Source organism: Marmota monax, unplaced genomic scaffold, assembly GCF_021218885.2.
Source record: "Marmota monax isolate L192 unplaced genomic scaffold, Marmota_monax_Labrador192_F-V1.1 WCK01_AAM20220418_F8-fsc00012, whole genome shotgun sequence".
NCBI classification, from domain to species: Eukaryota; Metazoa; Chordata; class Mammalia; order Rodentia; family Sciuridae; genus Marmota; species Marmota monax.
This window is the reverse complement of record NW_026695227.1, coordinates 12416311-12442309: the sequence shown is the minus strand read 5'-3', so window position 1 is coordinate 12442309 and position 25999 is coordinate 12416311. Positions and strand designations below refer to the sequence as shown.

Sequence of the window (25999 nt, the reverse complement as noted above, 5' to 3'; positions counted from 1 at the left end):
ATAAGAATAAAATGAACGAGTATTGCTTTTATAACAAGATAAAAACATCTCAGGCTAGAATTTCACTGACAAAAGACTATAGGAACACATACCATGTTGTTGGCATCAGAAGACTGGAGTTCAATTTTATACCATTTATTACACAATTAACTGAGGAATCGAGACGTACCTGGACTTTATCAATTTAGTTCATTTTTAAAAGATATGAAGATATAGCAACTTCTTTTTCTATCTCACAGAATTTCTGTGATTACCAATGAGGTAAAATAGTAAAAATCCTTTCAAAATTACAAAACACTACAGAATGCAAAGAATTAGGATTGTATATCTAGGACTCTGCACTTTTACCAACAGTAGTTAACGTTAATGAAACCTAAGAAGAAAAGGATATTATGACACATGTGTTAAGCTTATTTATCTCTCCTAGTCCTAGTGTAGGTAGGATAGTCATCTCTGTGTATCTAGGGGGACCCTGAGGCTTAGAGTAGTTCAATGGCTTGCCTAGAGTCACACGGAGTTGGGGCTTGAACACAGGCAGTCTCACTCCCCAGGGGGCTCTTGACCATTTCCCCATGTTGCCTCTAGTTTGGAGATCCCCTGTGGTCCCATATTGAGTCTTCCCTATAAGGCTCTCAGACTCTCAGTCACAAAGGAAATAATACCCAGTGAGTCTGGTCCTCACATCTTCCTACTAGAACAAGAGCTAAGCTAAATGAAGCAGTGCATGTTGTGAGAGGTCAAAGTGTTGACCCAGCCTGGAAACCAAGCCTCCCAATGACTTACAGACTCTAAAAACTGCTTTTTGACAAATATCTAAAGAACCAATTAGTCTGAGTGACTTTCAGCTGCCTTCACCATCATCAGTAATGCTAGAATTTATCAGGATTTTGAAGATTATTACCAATGCTAAAATTCTCAGTAAAAATGATCATTTCTCTGGTATCTGAGCTAAAGCTTGGTCTGAATGATTTCTTGCTCTGAAATTTCAAGACTGTGCTTATTTAGTGGAAGGAAGGACCTATGAAGTTTCTCATTAACCTGGAAGTCCTGAGAGAACTAAGAAAAAGCTGAAAGTTTGGCAGAATTTTTTTTTTAATTCAACCGTTTTTTGTTTTGTTTTGTTTTGTTTTTGCATCAGATATTTATGAACTGCCCATCAGACTCGGGAGACATTCTAAATAATCTAGAGATTATCTAGATCTTTATAACCCATTAGGAATATAATAAACACTTATAAAATTTAATCTTGATTGAAAAGAAAAGTAATTTTTAATCCTACTTGCCTATAACTTTTCTAAGTTTTCACCAATCCATTTATCAAATTATTGTCTTTTTTTTTTTTTGCCCCAAAACAAACCCTCTTAAACTTCAGTTATGTAAACTATGTACCAATCTCACAGTACTTGATGACTTACTAATTGTTTTTTCTGGACTAAAATTAAGGCCTTCTCCTCTTCTGAAGCATTCATACTAATTTTCAGTTCCTCCAGTTCTTCTTTTAACCGACTTGTTCTCATAATAGCTTGGTGGGCACTGTGGGGGTGGGGGAAAGACAAGAGCAAAACCTCAAATATAACTGTCAAAGACACAAAGTAAAGTCAAGAGCTAATTTTGGACCCAAGCTAAAAACCACTAAAGACTTAAATCAGATGCCAATAATAATAAAAATACACCTTCTGATTGTTCAGTCCTTCGAAAAGCAACAAAATTGACAACAGTATAATGGGAGAGGGGGAAAAAAAGAAATACAAATATATTCCTAAAACTAAAGATTTAGAAAATTCCTTTGAAATCCATCATTGGCTAAACAACATGGTTCTTTCCTCCTCCTAAATAGATGTAATATTAGTTAATGCAAATTTTACCAGTATTTACTGAATACTACTACATTCCAGGTGCTGTACCCTGCATGAGGGCTACAATGGAAGACAAGAGATATGTGGCCTTTGCCCTTAGAGACCTTACATACTGTGGTGGAGGTGAACAGCCAAACAAATAATCGCCACAAGTCTCTACACACTACATTCCACAGAGAAATCTATTGCAGTATTTGTCATAATAGCAAAAATTGGAAACAACTTAGATGACCACCACCAGGAAACAGATTTAAATGAATGTTGGTAATCCATGCCATGGAATCACCAATTTGCATCTCTCATTTGATTATAAACTGTCTCTGAGGGCCTCAAGAAGGTATATTTTTCTTACCAAGGAATTGCATTGATAGCTAAACTATGGAACCAACCTAGATGACCTTCAACAGATGAATGGATAAAGAAAATGTGGTATATATACTCAATGGAATATTACTCAGATTTAAAGAAGAGTAAAATTATTAAATTTGCCAGTAAATGGATGGAACTGGAGAATATCATGCTAAGTGAAATAAGCCATTCCCAAAGAACCAAAGGCCAAATGTTTTCTCTGATATGTGGATGCTAATTCATAAGAGCAGGGTGGGGGAGAATAGAAGTACTTTGGATTAGACAGAGGGGGATGAAGGGAGGGGAGGGAGTATGGGGGTAGGAATGATAGTAGAAGGAGTCAGACATTATTACTGTATGTGCATATATGATTACATGACCCGTGTAACTCTACATCATATACAACTAGACGAATGAGAAGTTACACTGCATTTACTTATGATGTGTCAAAATGCATTCTACTGTCATGTATAACTAATTAGAACAAATAAAAATTAAAATTAAAAAAAAGAATTGCATTGATCATTTGGCAAATTTTTGAGCTCTAAATCTGTGCCAGATGTTGTGCTGAACACTAAAGAAGGAGAAAGTATACTCCGTCGTGTGAATGCACTCTTCACTGAGTTTATAGGCTACTATGGTAAACAGTTATAGTTACCATACAATGCAATGAAAACCAAGTCTGGGGTGGATCCAATTTCTGTGAGCACTGCATAAAAGGCAGATAACTTAGACAGTGAAAGAGTGTATGTTTTGCACAAGCAAAAGTTCATCAAGGGTCTACAGGCAGTTAGATATTGTTACAGTATAAGGTAGAAAATGGGAAGCAGAGGCTAGGTAGCAGAGCTCCATCATGAAAGGCTTTGTAAACTGGCACAGGAATTTAGATTTTTATCCTAATTGCAATAGGGATCCATCCAAGTGTTTAAAGCAGAAGCATGATGTGGTTAAACTGGCATCTGCAAAGAAGAATTCCTGCCAGCATGGCACATGTCTTTGAGAAAACAGGAAGCCTAGCCAGAAGACTGTTGTGGTGACCCAAGTGAAAGACAATGCTGGCTTGAATTACATGGCAGATGCAAAAGTAGGCAGAAGTCAATCTACTGAAGAGATACATTCTACTGTCATATATAACTAATTAGAATAAAAATAAAATTTAAAAAAGGAATTGCATTGATCATTTAGATACAAAGCTGATAAAATTAATTGAGTTTGTTATTGATGTAAAAAGGAAGACTGAGGGAGGAAAAAAATTAAAGAATGATTTCTGGTTATAAGCAATGAACAATGTCAAAAATAAGCAGTGAAAGCCCAAAGGAACCAAGCTATTTGTAAAGGCTTAGAGGTAGGAGAAAAGGGGTGATTCCTGGCTCAATTTAACAATGACTGAGTGCCACCAGATTCTCTGGTCTTTCTGTTCATTCTGAGTTATTCAAATCTTTTCCTAACATGTTTCTTGACTATGCAAGTTAAATGCAGTCAGTTTCTAGCGCTTGCAACCAAAACTCTGACTGGCACACTCCTTCAAGGCATAGATTTTTCCTTTTAAAAAACCAAATTTGAATTATATGTTAATAAAATAAGTAAGCCAGTTGTGGAGAGAATCTGTAAGTATGTCCATACATACACAGAGTATATACACATGTATACATGCATACACACATACATTAGTATTCTCGTCCTCAAAAGTTTTGACCTGATCTAGTCTAGTCCGGCCAAAATTTTTAAGGGTGAGAATAATTATGGCTACAGTACTTTATTGTCATTCCAAGTTAATTCCTAGAATTTCGATGTTCAAGACTTTAACACCTACAACTGTAAACATAGTCTTTATAAGATCTGTTGTTTTTCTCCTGACCATCAAGCATCACCCCCAACCCATGTCACAGTGTTGAACACTGTTTCCTGGTATGTCTCTTATGTACTTTGTCCCTTTTTATCTTAAGTTAACCCACAAGTTTTTATGTCTTATCATCCTTATAGGCCATAGGAACCTCAAGGGCACATTTTAAACCTGGATCACCCAGGAATCTCTGATGGTGTTTAGCATGGGATTTTGCATAGAATAAGATGATAACTGACCCATAGAATGGTTTGGACAAATGCATCCTTGGTCCATAAGTCTACTGTACCTGATGATATCAATAATAGAACATCATTGCTAGAAATGAACTGACAAATATCTCTGGTGGGAATGTAAAATGGAATACTTTTTATGCAAAATAGTTTGGTGATTTCTCAAAATGCTAAACATAGGCGACTACATGCCACAGCAGTTCTACTCCTACACATATACCAAAGAGAACGAAAAACATAAGTATACACAAAAATCTGTACACAGATGTTCAAGGCTATCTTAGTCATAATAACCAAAAAGGGTAAATAAGTCCATCATCTGAAGAATGGATAAAAATGTGGTATATCTGTACAGAAGAATACTCTGCCACGAAAAACCATGAAACAGTGATACTACCACCAGAAGAATGAATCTGGAAAGCATGTGCCAAGTCAAGGAAGCCAAACATGAAGGTTCCATTTATGTGAAATGTCCAGAATAGGACAAAAACACAAAGTAGATTAGTAATGGCCAAGGGCAAGTAAATAGGAGTGACTGTTAATGAACATTTGGTTTCTTTTCTGAATGTTGAAAATAGTCTTGAATTAGATAATAGTAATGACTGCACAACCTTCTGAATATGCTGAAAACACAGAATTTTACACTTTTAGTAGATGAATTTTATGACCTGTGACTTTTATATCAATAAAAGTTTGAAAAATAAAACTAAAAGCCACCAGTGTGCAACCCCCTGCGGTGGCCCACCTTTTTATCTGAAGGCGCAATTCAGTGCAATCATCTGCTAACTGGTTGTTAGCTTCTTCCAAAGTTTCTAATGCCAACTTAAACCTGTGATTTTCCTCTTCCAATTTCTGTTTGTTGAAATGTAGGTCTGCTATGTAGGTGATGAAATCAGACATCTCTCTGCAGGTGAAAGAATTAATGAGAATAATCTTCAACATCTCTCCTCTTTTCCAATCAGAAAAAAGGCATACAGTTAAGCCCAAACAGGCTTCAATGTTCTTATGAAGTATTCTATTTTACCCTCATCACCGTCATTACAAAAGTAGTTACTCATACAACAAGTATTTACTCAAACATCTATATTCCAATAGCATCAAAGATCTATCCAGAATTATCAGGCATTCAGTATTTGCCATTTGTGAAATCAACTTCCACAGCTTGATTTCTTTCTTTCCACCTCCCTGCCAGCATTTGCCTCTTTCTACATCAAAGCGTTTTCTGTTTCCACATGGGATATGGAAAATCCTGAACTTTTAAAATGTAATGCACATTCATTTGAAGGATCTCAGCAGGTTTCAGCAGGCCTTTAACTAGGAAACAACTCCTAGGTCTTACATGTGGCCTGTAATTACAAAGTAGTACTTGTGTTTCCCATTATTTCGTATAGCTCATTAATATATGTTTGACTCTTGCCCCCAACATCAGGTCCTAAACCTAGAAACTCTGGACTGCATGTTTCATAGAATGTCAGGCCTCCTCTTTCTCTTTGCTATCTTTTCTCAGTTCTTAGGTTAGACAAATGGTTCCTACTCCACATTTTTGCTGGATAAAATAAGGGAGAGTCAGAAACACCTCTTCAATGTATAAAGTGGTGTTTCACATATTCAGTGGAAAAGAAAATTGCCAACTCATGTCTAAAATGTTCTATTAAAGAAATGCTTAAAAATAATCCCCCAAAGAGCTTGAGGTTAATATCATTACCATGCTTGAAATGGGACTTGTTTTTTATGGCAAACATATGAAGTTAATGGAGTAGTGTTTCGTGAGTGGGCAAATGGTAACTCTGGATTACTAATCTTACAAGAATTCATGTTCCTAGTGAAATTGGTTCTAAAGAAGATGGTATAGCATAGTTTAAAATTTTTAAGTCGATTATGTTAGCTCTACTGAAAAAAAAAGAGTTAAGTGACTTTAAGTAAGAATGTGGATCTATAAATTAACAAGAAAATAAGTAAAGTTGAGGCACTTGAAAAAGCATCGTAAGAACACTTACAAAACTCCATTAGACAAGTCTCCACCCAGAGCCTCAAAGCTTCCAGGTGTGGAATCTGTTGTATCGCTGGTCGTCTTAACTGAAACATACAAGAGGGTTAACAGAAAGTCCATTTTCTCCAAACTGCAAGAAAGTAGCAGAATGATCCTGAAGAAACACACCCATACTCGCCCACCTGATTTTGTGCTGCCCTGTTGTTCAAAAACAGAGTCATCCATGATGCTACTCAATCTGCTCTTCACTTCTCCCCTGTATCCAAAACACAAAACCAGTGAGCTAGGATCCTTTGTCAGACCAGAGTTTTGTTCATTTTTTTTAAAGGATGTGCTCTGTACCTTCCTAAGCAGCTATTTTTTTCCTGTGTTTAAAAATCATCTATTCATTCAACTACTTAGTGCCCAATATTGCAGTCAGGGTAATAGAAAAGAAGCAGAAGGCATTGCCTCCACCATCCATAAACTTTTAATCAGATGTTGGAAAAAAAAAAAAAAACACCATGCACACAGACATAGGCAGGTGACAGCAGCAGCAGCATATGGTTCGGGAATGAGGGTGTTGATGAAGGAGGATGTTGGCAAAGCCTGGAGTGATAAATGGAGACTGGTGGGGACAGCAAGCTCATGGGACTTAATAGATTCAGCAGGAAAAGCATGGACAAGTAGTACTTTGGTGCTGTCATTTAGTCTCTTTATCATAGAATCAGGTAGACCCTACACTTAGAGTATTTCAAACATTGTCCTTGAAAACTGGAGAACCCTCTACCCAGGCCCTCTGTCTAGTACATAAGCTCTAGCTCTACCCCCCCCTCCAAAATAAACATCAAATTTTCAAACATTTCCTTTCAAAGAAGCCTTATGGTTTATTACTAAATCTTTCTAAGCACCAGATCTTTCGCCTCTATCTCTGAAGAAGCCACAACATTTTCTAAATTTGTACTTACATTTCCTTATTTTTCAGGTGAGATGTCTGATAGAATAATGAGCAAAACATAGCTAACTATTCCCATGTGCACAGCCATCATCATTTATGAATTTCCACTCCTATATTTTGTATTAATACCCTCCATGGTTTTCTTTCTTTTAAAATTGGTTATGAGAGTTTTTACTTTTGCCATCATCTGTTTTATACGTGCTACTGATATTTTCATCATGTAATCAAACCTACGTACTTTAGAAACATTAAAAAATTCTTAAGAAAAACTTAAAATTAATGCAGAAATAATCATTTCTTAATATTCTCCCCATCATTTTCTGTGAATATTTTTATTTAAGAAAAATGGAATTATACTACATATACAGATCTATATCCTATTATTTGAAATAGATCCATATGGCTATTTCTCTTGACAAATATTAATCAAACTATAATTTTGAATAATTATTTAGGATTTCAGTGTATGGAACTTTAATATATTTATCTACTACTCGATTTTTAAATATTTAGGTTGATTCTATTTATCATTATCATAAACAACTTGTAAATATGTATTACAGCATTTGGTTATATTTCATCACATTTCATTACCAACTCACAGAGATTGCATACTTTAAAAGTTTGATATACAACTTATCAAATGCTTTTTAAAAAACTGTTCCAACTTGCACTTCTCCCAACAATGTATGAGAGGGTTTATTCTACCTACCCACACCATGAAACAAAGTCATTCTTTTAAATCTGTTAAACTGATGGGCAAAATTATGTATTTTTGTATACTTATATTGGTTATTATTAATCTATGTATGGCATACAACATTCTAGCTATATTTTCTTAAGGAAATCATCCATCTTAAGGAAAGATGACCTAAGTCATCTATCCTTAGATGATTCTGTTATCTATCCTTAGATTTCTGTGCCAGAAATCTAGCAAGTATTGCTACTTTTTGGTTGTGAAGGGTTTGTTCGTTTGTTTTGGTTAAAGCACATCCCTCATATGTATCAGCTGGAGATTGGTGGCTAGCAGGCACAGCAGCTTGGCTTCCTGAAAAAGGAAATGCACTTCTCTAGTATCTGCCAACGCATCTGAGTCATGGACACCATTCTCTTTTGTTCATCTTTTTCTCCTACCCACAGTCCTTTCCTTTTCCCTTTAGCCTTCCTGCATCTATAGCCCTACTGCCCTAAAAGAAGAATTCACTCTTGCATGTCCTGGAGATTTGATGATATCGATAATTCACTTGGCTCCCATGCCAGCTCAATTCCTAGTGAGAATGTATTATGTACTTCCCACCAATCACAAAAAGGAACATTATCAGAATTAGCATATTAGGACAATGGTCCTCAAAGGCTGCCCATCCCAGAAGCAGCAGCAATTTTACCTGGAAATTTGCTAGAACACAAATCATCAGACTTTGGCACAAATGTACTGAACCCTGGTGATGGTACCCAACCATCAGCTTAAAATCTTTCAGGAGATTCTAAAAGCATTGGATTATAGTATTTCCACTGACACATAAAACAATGATTAGCCACCAATTATAATGGATTGTTAAAACAGAATCTTTAAACACACTCTGCTGGGACTCTGATTACCATTTGTTTGCACTGAAAGCCATCCATTCTTTCATGATGGTTTGGAAGGTTTCCAGATCCACATGTGGGTCTCTCCTTTCAGGATCAAGCATGTTCCACAACTCTTCAAGGCTAGTGTCTTCAGAATCTTGGCTAGCTGTTTGTCGCAGGTAATCTATTATTTTGCTCACTTCTACTGAGCCTTAGGAAGAACAAAGGCAAATTTTGAAAGATGGAAAAAGACACATTTTAATGAACTGGATGCTAAACTTTGTTAGGCCCTTTGGACCTTAGAAATACAACATATAACCCTGGACTTCTGTCAAGCAGGCACAGCACAGTGGAAAGACCACTGGCCTTCAGTTGGAGACTAATGGACCTGGAGTAAAATCTTGGTTCCATGGATTACTAGCCATGTGACTCTGGAAAATTCCCTCTCTCTCAGTGCCTCAGTCACCTGTGATATTAGGATGAAGACACTGATCATATAGAGTTATTGTGAGGTTTAAATATTGATAATATATGTAGTCAATAATTATGGAAGTGAGAAAAATGCTAATTCTCTTGTTTGATTTTTGTTTTGTTTATTTTTCCTGAGAAAGCATTTAGTTAAGGAAAATTTCCTCTGCCCTAGATTTCAGTTTAAAGTAAAAACTTTGACTTTGGTGGGGGCGAATTATTCTTAAATGAATCCTACCATCACATTAGAAATTGAAGTCATCCAATTGTTATTAATTGATACACCAATCTTCTTTAAACATAAGACTTCTCTTTTATTCCAACCTAAGGCTTGCCTTTGGCTGGATGTTGGCAACAAGGGGAAAAATAAGCAGAAGGTTGATGAGAGATGCAGGATTGAAGATTCTTCCCTTGAGGAAGTATAAACGGTGGCCTACAGAAAAATGTCTTATAATTAGGAGGAGGAGAAAATTTTAAAGGAAACTGAATACATTTAATGAAAATATTAATTTAATGCAATAGGTTATTTAGATATGACAGGAAGATTAGAAACTGAAATAAAATTGCTGTCAGTTGGAATATGACCTGTCCTAATAAGCTCATGTGTTGGAAACATGACTCCAAATGCAGCAATGTTCACAGATGAGATGATGGAATTCCAATTATGCTATGGAAGCTGTAACCTAATCAGAGGATTAATCAACCTGAATTTGAATGGACTTCTGGGTGGCAACTGTAGGCTAGAGGAAGTAGGTCATTGGGGGTGTGCTCTTGGGGGTTATATCCTATTTGTGGCTCCCCACCCCTCTGCTTCCAGAATGCCATGAGCTGAGCAGCTTTCTTCTGCCACCCTTCTGCCCAGGGCAATGGAGTCAGCTGGTCACAGACTGAGTCTCTAAAACCATGAGCCCAAATAAACTTTTTCTCCTCTAGTTTTTCTTGTTATTCATATTGACTAACAACTGTTTATGCAAATTAGAGAGATGATTTGATTCCTTATTTGTAGTAGAATTGGGGCTAAAAACCTGAAAGGCCAACAAAAATACCTTTTCATCATTTTCCTCACTAAAACTCTAAACCTTCTATCCCATACTGTCAAAGCTGAAAAGGTGTTAAACATTTAGTCAAATGTTGGCATTTATGTGAGGATTTTTTAGACAAGATTAACATTTAAACCTATAGGCTAAGTGAAACAGTTCTCCCTAATGAAGATGGGTTCTATCCAATCCCTCCAGGGCCTTAATAGAACAAAAGACTTGACTCTTCCCAGAGTAGGAGAAAATGCCTTCAAATTGGGAAACCAGTTTGTTTCTTTTTTTTTTTTTTTTGCATTTGGGCTCAATCTAAAATACTGGCTCTTCCTTCCTCTTAAACCTGCCAACTCTTAGACTAGAGCTACACCCTCAGCTCTCCTACTTCTCAGGCCTTCAAACTTGAACCTAGCTATTATGAACTAAACTGTCTCTCTTGACTCCCCGGATTTGTGATTCACGCTTCAGATTTTGGGTCTTGCCAGTCTCCATAACTGCATGACTCAATTTCTAATAAGTATAGATGATTCCTTATTTTCTTCAGAGAAAGAATTCATTAAACCATATATCCAAGCAGAGAGGCTTTCTGGGTACATATAAACCCCACTAGAATTAAGTATACATGCAAATTATTTGCTGCAAGAAATGTTCATGTGGTATGTTTATAGTAGAGAAAAAAATAATATCCAATTAAAGTGGATTGGTTAAATGCGTTGTAAAAGTACAAGACATTCATTATTAGGAGAATCAGATGGACAAACAGAGGTGCCCAGCATTCACCTCTTCTACAAATTAACAGGGGCATAGCTGCATTTTGAGAGGAGGTAACCGTGCAAGAGTTCTGGAAACCAGAAGAAACTGGAATCTTGCAAAATTCAGAAACCTGGGACAACAGCATAGAAAGAAGAACAAAAATACCATACTAGCTCTACAGCTCATCTCAGGTCTGTGGTAGGAAGAGAGGGAAATTTCCTCTGTGCAGGGGTAAGAGTCAAAAAGAGTTCCAGCAAGTCTGTCAGTGTGGATGCTGGCAATCTTAGCTGCTTGAAAGTTTCACAACACCCATAGACTTAGATAAGTAATCTGAAATATGCAGAATAGCCTTGCTTTGGAAAAGGATTTCTTATCAAATCCCAGAGAACCCTCAGGGTGCTATAGGCAGGAGCCATATGAGAAAGGACCTATTGTCTGAATTTGAACAGCATTAGGGGTCAGAAAACTTTCCATATTCCCATCTCTGGGACTCCCACAAACATTCCACTGTACTGGCTCATCAGATAGCTGCCTCATGTACCAAATGGGCCCAGCAGAGTGACTCTGTCCCAAGTCTGTTGGGTGCCCTGCACTATAAGGAATGGGTGTTGAGACATGGAAAGGAATGGAGGGGATATCAAGGTGTTTGTCCTCTCAGGTGCCTATGCCTGACAGGCAAGGATGGAACACCATGGTTCCTGATGCTGGCTAACTCAAGGGTGTGCTGAGGGGGCTTTGAGCAACTCCCAGGGTCCAAGCATGCACAGCCAAAGGAAGCACAGAGAGCAACTGTAACCAGCACCATCCAAGGTCCTGCTCCCAGGCAGGTATTACCTCCAAAGCAGCAGAGAAGAACACCATGATTCCTGCTGCCACCCCACCCCGCATTCTTTCTGATCACACAGTTCTGTCAGGACTCCATGTGAGCCCCACAGAGGAGGTGCTGTTGTTCCCACCACCACCTCTCCCCATGTGGCATGGAGGCTCACACCACCGTTGATCAGAGGACAAGTGCTTCAAGCCCCACAACACTGCTGGTGCTGCTGGTGCCAGAGGCCCTTGCTAGCAGCATAATGCAGCAACAGTACCAAAGGAAACTCTGTCACTCAACAGGGGTCACTACTCTCATTGTAGGATCAAGCTTGGAAGGAACACCACACACATTCTGCTGACTACACCATACCTGCCTGAACACTAGTATGTCCCCACTTGGACATGGCCCACAGAGTGGGTTTCAACTCTGCCCCAGTATGCACTGCACCCAAAGTCACTAATCACAGCCAAAGCAGCTACAAAAAGACTACACTAAGGTGCCCAGGTAGAATAAAAACCAATATTGCCTACCAAACTGATACATTTTCAGGTAAAAACCACTAAGAAGGCCAGCTCAAGTGGTAGATTATGCACAAATCTCAACAAAGGAGCCCGATAGATATGAAAAGAAAAAAAATATAAGGTAATATGATGCCTCCAAAAGAACATAACAACTCTCTAACAACAAAGCCCAAAGAAATTGAAATGGATTAAGTCTCTCTTAATAAGTTTAAAGGAATTTTGAAGACATTTTAAACAGGGTCTCACTAATGTTGCCCAGGCTGGCTTTTGAACTCCCTGGGCTCGAGTGATTCCTCTGAGGAGCTGGAACTACAGGTGCAGTACCCCAACCCCACACACATCTATTTGTGAAGAGTTAATGACAGGGGAGATCAAGATGGCCGAGTAGAAACAGTCTGAAAGTTCCAAAGCCTCTACAGTTCAGAATTGGAAATAGCTGGGAACAGCTATGTGGCAAGGGGGAGAAATAAGGGACTACATTAAGGTTTGATATTAAACAGAGACTCGGAGAGATTCTGGTCACTGGAACAGAGAGCAAGAGGGATGGCGTCATTCTGAACCTCACCCCTCAGAGCCAGGAGAAGAAGGGACACAAAAGGAGAGAAAGAGAAGCAAAGTTGGGGGGAAAATTGCTTCAGAGGAAGAGAAAATTAGACTAAACTTAGCTGATACAGACACTGCATAGAAAGCTGAAAAGTGAGATACCTGCCCCTCTTAGCTAGTGAATGGAGAGCTGTGGTAGAAAGCCATTTTGTGAAGGTTACAGAATTGAGAAGAAAATTCCCTCATGTTCTTCTCTGGAGATAGCAGCACATATTGCCATGGAGACTGCCTTTGAAGGAAGGGAGGGAATCTATTTCCAACTGGAGACGGAAGTCCGGCAAGATGCCTTCAGGTGCCTGGAACAGGACTGTCTTCCCTGCACACCAAGATCCCCTGAGATGTGAGCGCACACACACACACACACACACACACACACACACACAAACTGTCACTCCCACCAGGGAGGCCTCCAATCGCCAGGCCAAGAACTCACCAACACTGTTACCTCTATTCAAGCAGGAGGCCCCGAGTTGCCTGGGCTCCTGGGAGGACCTCACAAAGTCACATGAGCAGTATGAGAGAAGGGTGGAGTTGGACTGTGGTAATAGTCTCCTGGACGTGGCTGACAACCCCCCCCAAACAGCCATACATGCTAGAGAGGGTATATTTCCCCTGTGCCACCAGAGAACATAATGAGCTGGGGTAGAAATCAGCACTAACATAGCAGGTTGAAAACCAAGATAAGCTCTGGAGCCTGAGTTCCATGTGGTTTTGTAATCAGGATGCTGATCTAGATGTGGGAAAGAGAAAACACGCAGCACTCCCAACACCTGGCACATTTTGAATCTGCAAGTCCCTGAAATAAATCCTTCCACCTTAAAAACTGTGACATAGAGGAATTTTAGTATTTCTTACCTAATTTTTAATTTTGTCTGCATTGAGTTGTTCTGACTCTTTTTTGTTATTATATTCTTTTATGAAATTTTATGCTCATAAAATTTCTTTATAAATTGATTCATTAGTTGCATTTGCTCTACCTTTTTCTTCTTTCCCATTTTAATTCCCTCTTTTGTCTTTCTTCCTCTCCTCATTTTTACTTATCTCTCCCCTTTTCTTAAATGTGTTAATTGGGTTTTTTTTTTATTCTTTGTTATCTATATACTCTTTGTATTTTGTCTCATTTGTTATTCTTCTCTCTCTCCTGCCTTTCTCCTCTTTTGCTTTTCCTTTTTTTCCCATTTATTTATATGTTCTATGTAGTTTAGATTAATTTAATATTCTTTATTGCCAAATTTTCAGCCTATTCTGTTCTTTTTTCTTTAGTTACTGGAATTATAGAGAACATTTTAATAAGTTGTTATTATGTGTTAGGATATTGTTTGCTTTCAAGCTATAACTGTTACTAGTCATGGTTTTTCGCCTCTAAAAGTGGTTCTGGAGATTGAACATAACAACTTGAACATGCCATGTGCTTTGACATGAGAGATATCCCCAGCCTGGGACACACAGTAAAGAGAAAGCAACTCATTAAAAAGACCTCGACATGACAGTGAAAGAGAAACCCATACCAACAGAGGTGACAACATCAATATAGAAATATAGGAAACATGAGACGATGAGGTAATAAGACACCTCTAAAAATTTATAACTCCCTAATAACCAAATCCATACATGCTGAAGTGGGAAAAATACAAAATGATCTTAAATGTTGATTGTTAAGATGATCAGAGAATCAAAAGAATAAAGAAAGATCTAAGGGAAACAATACAAGATATGAACGAGAATTTCGATAAGGAGATAGGTATTCTGAAAAAAGAACCAAACAGAATCTGGAAATGAAAAACTGAATAAGTCAAATTAAGTCAGTCAAGAGTCTTGCCAATAGTCTTGACTCAATCAAGCAGAAGGAAAGATTATAAGGGCTCAAAGACAAGGTGGATAAACTATAACTTCCAGACAATGTAAGGAAAAAAATAAGTAATTATGAACATAACATACAATTGCTCTGGGACAACATTAAAAGACCAAATTTAAGATTCAAATATTAAGGGAAAAGAGATTCAGGCTATTGACAAATAAAATTTATTCGTGAGATAACAGCAGAAAATTTCCCATGGTAATGAGAAAGTACTACAGGAGACTTTCAGAACTCCAAATAGAAACCATCAGAAAAGAACCTCTCCATGACATATTATAGTCAAGTCACTTACAAAGGGAAACCCATCAGAAACAGAGATTTCTCAGCAGAAATTCTACAGCCCAGGAAGGTATGCTACTCCAAATCTTGAAAGAAAATACCTAGCAAATCTAGATTATTATATCTGGCAAAGATGTACCTCAGAATCAAAGGAGAAATAAAACCCTTTCAAGAAAAATAGAACTTAGAGCAATTCATGACCACTAAGCCAGCACTGCAGAAGATACTTAAAGGAGTAGTACACACACAAGAAGATAAAAATAACTAAGAGCTTGGCAAAGAATAAATTTTATTAAGAGTAAATAAGCAGGCTAGGGATATAGTTCACTTGGTAGAGTGCTTGCCTTGCATGCACACGGCCCTGAGTTAAATCCCCAGCACCTAAAAAAAAATAAAAAGAGTAGATAAGCAAATGAGGACAAGCAATGAATCAAACATTAGAAATAAACAAAATGAGAGGAAATGATACACACCTCTCTAAAATAACACTGGATACAAATGGTCTTAATTCTGCATTTTAGACAGAGATTGGCAGATTTATTTTAAAAATAAATATGTCATAAGACATAGGGAGATCAAAGATAGATTAGAGGAAGAGTGCACTATCTAGTTGCTCTGTGGCTTGGGATTCCAGGAGCAGGAGTACTGCTTTGAAGGAGGGAGTTCATTGAAATTCAGTATTAGACAGTCAGAGGATCATAGAGACAAATTTGAGAGCTTCAAATAGAGAACAAGAACAAACTCTCTGGGGCATGGCTGTTGGTACCAGTTCACCACAGAAGGAAGGGTGACACAGACAGGAAGAAGAAGAAACACAGTGAAAAAATTTGGCATGGAAGAACCTGTGGAATACAGAAGTGTAGACTGCACTGAACTGGAGGTTGCACAGGAGGCTGGTGTTTACAAGGTACCATTTCCCAGCTGGTGAGGGCAGAGCTAGCTGAGACAGGAGATCATCTCAAAGTGGCCAGGCTGTGGCTTGCTGCTGTGGGAGCCTGGCAGACCACAGCAAGCATTGCCACACAGTCCTGGAAAGCAGCTGCCATATGGGTCTAGAATGTGCCTGGCACGGCCTGATTGAAATGAAAACAGAGAGGACGGTACCCAGGAGGATTCAGGCTGGGAATATGGAAGGAAGTGCAGCTAGCTCACTTTCCTTCTGGGTCTGGTGACTCACAGCACCAGCCATGGAAGGTCCAGATGATAGACAGGCACGCACAAATACACTTGGGGTCTGATCCTGGAAAGACAACATTCATGAGCAGTGGAGTGTACATGATCTGGGGAGGGTTGGTTACCCCACCCTATGAGTGAAGTTCTCAGGAGGCCCCTGAAATCTGGATGCCCAGCAGAGATTGGTATCTGCGTGGCCCTAGGGTGTGTTGATTTATCTGGAGCACATATTATCTGAAAAAGTTCCAAAGGTCTGATCAGAGATAAATCCCAGTTGCTAGAACTTCCCATGTAGAACCCTGCATCAGCCCAACCCTAGGACTGCATTAATCTAGTCTGTCTGGACAAAGTCCAATTGACAATATTTCCCATCTGTCCTACTTTCTTCTGGTGAGAAGAGAGGCTGAGAGTTATTACAACCAGATTTAGTTCCAGGCTACTTTAGCTGGCAGCTTTGTGAACAAATCAAAAAGAGGGAGGACAGAAAAACCCTCAGCCCCTTTTTTCTGATGGTACAGCCCAAGAAGAAATGAAAAGGGCAGTCTGGTAAAGGCTGTGAACATCCACCCTTGTCAACAGTTCTGACCACCTCAGCAGAGACAAGCCCTTTAAGATTTTTTTTTCCTTTTTCTCTTTTTCCACTGGGTGTGTGTTTATGTGAGTGCTTACATATGGGCCAACTGGTTCATAGGTAATTTTTTTAAATTTTTTTTTTCACTCATTTTTTTATTTTACTTTATCTTTGTAAAGTTAGGGTTTTTTTTTTTTTTTTAAGGTCTTTTTTTTTTTTAATTTATTTATTTATTTTTAGTTCTCGGCGGACACAACATCTTTGTTGGTATGTGGTGCTGAGTATCGAACCCGGGCCGCACGCATGCCAGGCGAGCGCGCTACCGCTTGAGCCACATCCCCAGCCCCAAGTTAGGGTTTTGTTGTTGTTGTTATTTTGGGTTTGATTGATTAGTTGGTTTTGTTTTCTCTTTTTGATTCTCTTGTTACTTTCTTTCTTCCCTCTATAATAGCCAAATTTTCTTGTTCTCTATTTGGTTTATCTTAGTTGTTTTTACTCTATGTTTATAGTTATTTGTTACCTCTCTTCTACTTCCCCTGTTGACTTTTTGAATATTTTAAACTTTCTTTTGCCTCCCTCCCCACTTCCTTTTCTCTTAATAAACTGTAAGTAGTTTATGTAATCCCTGTCCCTACCATTTATATTGTTGCAGTTATTAGTACTGTTGATGGTGTAGTTGACAGCTGATGTCTACTTTCTTGCTGAATCTAGTTTGTGGCTACTTATTGTTGCTGCAATTATTAACTGCTGACCCCACCATTCCTTTTGTGGTAATTAGTGTTGCAGATATCATAGTAGGCACTGAGCATTTATTTTAATGTTATATTATTGTTTGCTGCTGTTGTGGCTATTGTTTATTTCCTCCTTTTCTGAGGGGTGCTGGGAAGTGACTGGGTCACTACAAACTCACAAGGTAGAAAATCTGATCTGAGCTACATCCATAACACAACCAAGAGACAGTGTATTTTGCACCACACAAACTAACTCTGCTCAAGCTTCAACAATACTTTAACACAGTAGGAGAGAGAAAAATCTCAAACAACAACCAGACCTCAAGCAGGAATGGCTGGGGTGGGGGGTTCCTCAATTTCCAATCATAGACATCTGCTCCTAGAGCAAAAACAGAGGTTCTAAGATAATGACTCAGAACAATGCACAATGTTGTAGCAGCTTTCCAAGAGTGAATTAAATCATTACTAAAGAAATGATAAACAGAGATATTGGAGAGCAAAATTAACACCTGCATTATGCTGAGCCTATGTGGTGAAGCTAAGATATGCCAACAACACAAGACTTATTACAAAAGAGATAACTACTCCCCAAAGGTCTGTTTGATACACAAGTCTAAGAACTCTGAAAACAAAAGGAAACAGGCAAATAAGTATCCCCAAGTTTACAATCCTCCAATGAAATAACCCACAGTTAATGAAGGGAATGAAATTTCAGAGAAAGAAAACAAAAATTGATTATCAAAATGACTAAGGAGCTAAAAGAATATCTAAGGACTTAGTTAAGAAAGTAAATGCAAGAGATGAAAGAAAATTGTAGGAGATTCTGAAAAGAAACCAATCAGAACTCCTAAAAATAAAACAATAAATCAAATAAAAATTCAGTTGAAAGTTTTACCAACAGATTAGATTATGTAGAAAACAGAATTTCAGGCCTCCAAAACAGAGTACATGAGCTTGAATTCTCAGTAAGCAGTAAAATAAATAAATAAATAAATAAAAGCCCATAGTCAGAATATACAAGAACTCTGAGACAACATTAAGAGATCAAATTTAAGATTCATTGGTATTGAAGGAAGCATGGAAACAGTTGAAAGGCATCAAGAAAATTTTCAGTGAAATAACAGCAGAAAAATTTCCAAAACTTAAGAATGATATGGACATCCATTTATTGGACATACATAGAACTCCAAATGGACAAGATAAAAAAAAGAACCTATATAAGACACATCACAATCAAAATGACTAACAGAGAATATGGGTAGACTGTACAAAGCATGAAGAGAAAAACATGGGTCACATTTAAAGATAAACCAGTAACTTGTGATTTTTCAACTTCTGACTTATCTAAAATCCAGAAAATACGTAAGGAAATAGTAAATACAAAAGAATTTAGGGCTGGGGCTGTAGCTCAGAGGTACAGCACCTGCTTTGCATGTGTAAGGCACTGGGTTCAATCCTCAGTACCACATAAAAATAAATAAAGATATTGTGTCAATTTATAACTAAAAACATATTTAAAAAATAAATAAAAAGATTTTTAAAAGATTAAAAAAAAGCCAGAGTTCCTTTATGAATAAAGCACACTAGCAGAGCAGTTAAGCAAATTTAAATTAAGACAATTAAATATATGAAATGAACCAAAATGGAAGGAAAAAGTAAATATTTTTGCATAATAACTCTGAATGTAAAAGGTCTCAACTTCTTCATTAGAAGACAGACTGGCAGAGTCAATTAAAAAGTAAGACCCAGGTAAATGCTATTTGCATGAGACTTGCCTTATAGGCAAAGATATCCACAAGGTGAAAGTAATAAGGATAGATTATTTTATTTATACATATATATTTATTTCATGCAAATGAAGTCCAAAAAACAATAGGAGTAGCTATTCTTATATCCAACAAAATAGATTTCAAGCAAAAACTAATCAGAAGAGACAAGCAGGGTCAGTACATACTGGTAAAGGGAGCAATCACACACACAAAAATATATATATAACAATAGTATATGATATTTATGCTCCAAATGTCAGTACACCTAATTATATAAAACAAATTCCTCTTAAGTCTCCAATAAACCCCAATGCAATAATACTGGATGATTTCAGCACACACCTCTAATACACAGATTAGACATAAAATATCAATAAAGAAATTTCTGATATAAACAATATAATAAATCCAATGGACCTAATAGACATCTATAGAATATTTCATCCAACAATAGTTGAATTCACTTTCTTGTCAGCAGCTCATCAACCCTTTCCAAAATAGACCATAATTTAGGTCACAAAGAAAATCAGCAAATACAAAATAAATGATACTATGAAGGTAGTTTGAAAAGGAAAGTTATAGTATTTAGTGCCCACATAAATAAAATACTTTAAAAAAAAACAGATTCCAAACAACCTAATACTACATCTCAAAGCCCTACATGAGGAGGAGCAAAGTAATTTCAAAATCAGAAGACAGGAGATAATTAAGATCAGACCAGAAATTAATGAAATAGATAAGAAAATATTCAAAGGGTCAATGCAACAAAGAGTTAGTATTTTGAAACAATAAAGATGATCAATAAACCCTTAGCCAAACTAACAGAGAACAAGCAAGAGCAAGAGAACCAAATTTATAAAATTAGAGATGAGAGGGGAGATATCACCATTTCAGAAATCCAGAAGCTCATTAGGGAGTATTTTGAATGGAGAAAAATCTAGAAGATATGTTCAAATTTCTAGATATATACGTTTTACTCAGATTGAATCAAGAAGATCTAGAAAATCTAAACAATCAAATATCAAGCAATAGATTAATGTAGTTATTTTAAAAACCCTTCAAATAAAGAAAAATCTAAGACATGCTGTATTCTCAGGGGAGTTCTACCAAACCTTTAAAGAAGAACGAATGCCAATCCTCCACAAAATTATTTCATGGAACAGAAAGGGAAAGAACACTTCCAAATTTATCCTATGAAGCTAGTATTATGCTGATACCAAAACCAGATAAAGACATCAAGGAAGGAAAAGTATAGACTAATATCCTTGATGAACACAGATGCCAAAATCCTTTACAAATAAGCAATCCACATTAAAAAACACATTGAGAAGATTGTATACTATGTCAAGTTTTTGTCATCCCAGAGATGCAAGAGTGATTCAAGATATGCAAATCAATAAATGTCATTTATCACATAAATATAATCAAGGACAAAAATAACATGTTCCTCTCAATAGATGCAGAAAGAGCCTTCAACAAAATTTAACATCCATTCAGCTAAAAGCTTTGGAACAGTTAGGGATAGAAAGAATTTAACTCAACATCATTGAGGCTATATATAACAAACCCAAAGCCAACATCATACTGAAAAAAAAAAAACTAAAAGCAATTCTTCTAAAATCAGAAACAAAACAAGGATGTCCACTCTCACCAATCCTAGTCAATAGTTTTTGAAACTCTATGTAAAGCAATTAGGCAAGAAAAGTAAAAGAAACTGATATAAACAGGAAAAAAAAGAAATCAAATTATCTGTTTCCTGATGACATGATCTATACTTAGAAGACCTAAAAATCTCCACTAGAGGACTTCTAGAACTGATAAATTAAGCAAAGTAGCAGCATATATGACTGACATACAAAAATAGCTTTCTTATGTTCTGATAATAAATCTGAAAAAAAAATCAAGAAAAAAATTCCATTCAAAATAACCTCAAAAAAAAAAATAAATAAAACCAACTTGGGAATAAATCTAAGGACATGAGAGATCAGTACAATAAAATTTATAGAACATTAAAGAAATCTTAAAAATGAAAAAAAAAAACCTCCCATGTTCTGAAATAGACAGAACATTGTTAAAATGGCTATATTACCAGAAGTGATCTACAAGATTCATGTAACACCTATTAAAATGCCCAAAATAGCTGATGCAACCCCAAATAATAAGAAGAAGGCTAGAAATATAATGCCCAGCTTCAAATTATACAACAGAACTACAGTAACAAAGGCACATGGTAATCACTTAAAAAAAATATGAAAATCAAAGGAATAGAAGATACAGAGAAGTTCACACAGATATGGTCATCTTATCTTTGACAATGATTACCTTTGTTTCCTTTCTAGGATGAGATGTTTGTCATTAAGTACACACACTACAGGAATGAAGTAAATTCAGACTTTAAGACCACAAGACCCAAGAAAGGTCTGTCTCTCAAAGCTCCCAGTGAAATAAGGCCCCTGGCAAGGTACAGCTGAAATGTAGCCTTTGAATTACCTCTTTAAAAGTTCTCTACTCCCCCTGACAGTTAGAATCATGATTTCTGGGACAGAAGTCCACTGTGTTTCTCTTTTGCTAGCAAATAAAACTTTTTCCTTTTCTAAAAACCTTGTCCTCAGTGTTGAATTGGCACTGGGGACAAGGACCAAGCTTTCAAAAATACTACAAAGCCAGTATCAATCTGATTCTAAAATCAGATAAATAGTTGTCAAGGAAAGAACACTACAGACCAATATGCTTGATGAATATACATGTAAAAGTCCTCAATAAAATATATGTAAAGTGCTGGGCTCAGTGATGCACACCTGTAATCCCAGTGGCTCAGGAGGCTGAGGAAAGTTCAAAGCCAGCCTCAACAAGTTGGCAAGATCTAAGCAACTCAGCAAGACCCTGTCTCTAAATAAAATATAAAAAAGGGTTGGGGTTGTTGCTCAGTGGTTAAGCATTCCTCAGGTTCAATCACAAGACCAAAACAAACAAACAAACAAACAAACATGTAAAGCATATTCAACAACATATGACAAAGATTATACATTACAATTAAGTTTATTTCATTCCAGGAATGCAAGGATGGTTCAATATATGCAAATTAACAAATGTAATTTACCACATAAATGGAGTTAATGACAGAAACCACATTATAATCTCAACAGATATAGAAAAAGCCTTAAACAAACTTCAACACCTGTTCATAAAAATAATAATTAAAAAACCCTAAAGAAACTAGGAACAGAAGGAACTCACCTCAACATCATAAAGGCTACCTTAAGACTAACCAAAAGCCAACATCATAGTGAATGAGGAAAAACTGAATGAATTTTCTTTAAAATTAGGAACACAACAGGTATGCCCACTTTTACCACTCCTATTTACTGTAACACTTGAAATTTTAGAGCAATTAGTCAAGAGAAGAAAATAAAGGGGACACAAACAGAAAAGGAATAAGTCAAATTTCATGGTTTGCAAATGATACAATTGTATAATTAGAAGAAGACCATAAAGGCTACACTAAAAGACTTCTACATCTGAAAAACAAATTCAGCAAAGTAGAATACACAAATCAACATACACACACACCAAAAACAAATCAATAAGTTTTCTATTCACTAATACTAAACCCACCAAAAACGAAATCAGAAAAACAATTCCATTCATAATAGCTTTAAAAAAATACCTAAGAGTAGTCTAACCAAGAGATGAGGACCTCTACAAGGAAAATTACAGAATCCTGGAAAAAAAAATTTTAAATGACACTAGAAAATGGAAAGATCTCCCATATTCATAGATAGGCAGAATTGACATTGTTAAAATAACCATGTCACCAATAGCATTCTGTACATTCAATGCAATCCCCATCAAACTACCAATGGCATTCTTCACAGAACTAGGAAAAAATCCTGAAATTCATGTGGAAGAAAAACCCATGTTAGCTGAAACAATCCTGAGTAAAAAGAACAATGTTGGGGGAAACACAGTACCCAATTTCAAATTATACTACAGAGTCATAGTAATAAAAACAAAAGGTAATGGCATAGAAACAGACATGTACACCAATGGAACAGAAGATACAGACACAAACCCACATAGCTACAGACATATGGTTCTTGACAAAAGTGCCAAAAATATACACTGGAGAAAAGACAGCCTCTTTAACAAATATGCTGGGAAAACTAGATATCCAAGTATATTAGTTCTCTTTTTGTCACTGTGACCAAAATAAAGGACAAGAGCTACTTAGAGGAGGAAAAGTTTATTTTGGGCTTAGTTTCAGAGGTTCCATCCATGGTCAGTCATCTCCACTGCTCTGGCCTTAGAGAAAGCAACACATCATGTCAGAAAGGTATGGTAAAGGAAAGATGCTCAGGATATGGTGGCTAGGAAACATGCCAAGAGATATCATCCAGTTCAGTAGCTCTTTCAAATTATTAACCCATCAAGTGGGTTAATCTATTGATTAGGTTACTAATTATTTTACCTCTGAACATTCCTGCATTAACACATGAGTTTTGGGGGGCAACACCTCAAATGTAAACATAATACCACACTGGAAGAATAGAATTAGATCCCTATCTCTTATCCTATACAAAAAGTAAAGTCAAAATAGGTCAAAAACCTAGGTATAAGACTTGAGACTTTGCAACTGCTAGAAGAAAATATATAGGAAACACTCCAACAAATAAGCATAGGCAACAAATTCCTAAATAAGACTTCTAAAGCTCAGGAAATCAAGAGTCAGTAAATAGGATGGCATCCAATTAAAAAGCTTTCGCACAGCAATTAGCAGTGCAAATGAATATAGAGTCTACAGAATGGAAAGAAATTTTTGCCACCTACTCTTACAATGGAGGATTTATATCTAGAATATATAAAGGACTTTTTAAAAAACTGAAAACCCCAAAACACAAAATATTCAATAAGTGGGCAAATGAGTTAACAGACACTAGAAGTATACAAGGCCAAAAAATATATGAAAAAATGTTCAGTGTCTTTAGCTATTAGGGAATGCAAATCAAAACTTCATTGAGGTTCCAACTAATTGCAGTCTGAATGGCAACCATCAAGAATACAAATAAGATGAAATATTAGCAGGAATGTGGGAAGAACAAACTCTTTTACACTGTTGGTAGGAATATAAATTAGTACAATAACTATGAAGATCAGTATGGAGGTTTCTAGAAAAACTAAAAATAGAAATTGCTCAGGCGCAGTGTGGATGGCAGCATGGCATCCCGGGGCCCAAACGACAGGCCGTGGGGAATGGAGCTCCACGGCCTGAGACCCCGTCTGGCGCAAGGAGGATGAAGTCCAGGATGAAGATGAAGACGATGAGGATAGTGACGAAGAAGAGGACGAAGATGAGGAGGTCGTTGACCAGGAAGTGAATATTGAATTTGAAGCTTATTCCATCTCAGATAATGATTATGACTGAATTAAGAAATTACTGCAGCAGCTTTTCCTAAAGGCTCCTGAGAACGCTGCAGAACTAACAGATCTCTTAATTCAACAGAACCATATTGGAAGGGTGATTAAGCAAACAAATGTTTCAGAAGACAGCAATGATGATGATGTGGATGAAGATGAAATTTTTGGTTTCATAAGCCTTTTAAATTTAACTTGAAAGAAAGGGTACCCAGTGTTCTGAACAAATTAAAGAGTTGCTTCTAAGCTTCTGTGAGAAGAACTGTGAAAAGAGTGTGGTTGAACAGCTGGACAAGCTTTTAAATGATATCACCAAGCCTGTGGGCTTCCTCCTAAGTGAAAGATTCACTAATGTCCCTCCTCAGATTGCTCTGCCCATGCACCAGCAGCTTCAGAAAGAACTAGCAGAGACACACAAAACTAATAAGCCATGTGGGAAGTGTTCCTTCTACCTTCTGATTAGTAAGACATTTGTGGAAGCAGGAAAATCCAATTCTAAAAAGAGGTGGAGCAACCAGAAGGATGAATTAATGTTTATAAATGCAGAGGAAAAGTTTTTCTATGAGAAGGCAGTCCTGAAGTTCAACTACTCAGTGCAAGAGGAGAGTGACTTGCCTGGGAGGCAGGTGGTCTTTTGATGATATACCAATGAAGCCCTTGTGAACTGTGACGTTAACTCCAGACAGCAAGATGAGTGAAGTTATGGATAAACTGAAATATCATCTATCTATCTAGCCCATTGGACATTGGTGGGCTTATTTTTGTAAAATTACCAGAAAACCCAGTGGAGATTTACTGAAAAACTCATGACTTTATTCATAATTTAAGTCCTCTACAAAAAGTAGGGTTCTTTTCCATGTGTCTATGACACATTCACAAAATATCTTTTTTGGGGGTCAAATTGTGAATGGTTGATTAAAAACTTCCACCAAGAAGAAAAACATGGAGTAGTAATTTGAGGAATTCAATAAAACTCCTATTTTTTTTTTATTAAAAAAAAAACAAACTAAAAATAGACCTACCACAGGACCCATCTAGAACACTCCTCAATATTTATTCAAAAGAATTAAAAATCAGCATACTTTAGAGATACATGCATACCCATCCCATGTTTATCCAACACAATTAACAATTTCCAAGTTATAGAATCTACACAATGGAGGTTTTTGTTTTGCTTTGGGGTGTGTGTGTGTGTGTGTGTGTGTGTGTGTGTGTACAGTATTGGGAATTGAACTGAGGG

At 36.9% G+C, this 25999-nt stretch overlaps 1 protein-coding gene and 1 pseudogene across 1 annotated transcript in view; one reads left to right on the top strand and one right to left on the bottom strand.

Moving 5' to 3' along the window:
* Nucleotides 1-25999, bottom strand: part of Irag2 (inositol 1,4,5-triphosphate receptor associated 2) — a 110504-nt gene that overhangs the window by 71887 nt on the left and 12618 nt on the right. Inside the window, exons 3-6 of the mRNA XM_058576277.1 lie at nt 8807-8987; nt 6278-6526; nt 5026-5184; nt 1416-1533 (exon numbers count right to left, since the gene is read on the bottom strand). Coding sequence (XP_058432260.1) covers nt 1416-1533; nt 5026-5184; nt 6278-6526; nt 8807-8987 — 707 coding nt within the window. The remainder of the gene's footprint in view (nt 1-1415; nt 1534-5025; nt 5185-6277; nt 6527-8806; nt 8988-25999) is intronic.
* On the top strand, nt 12006-25494 carry LOC124087105 (BRCA2 and CDKN1A-interacting protein-like; annotated as a pseudogene).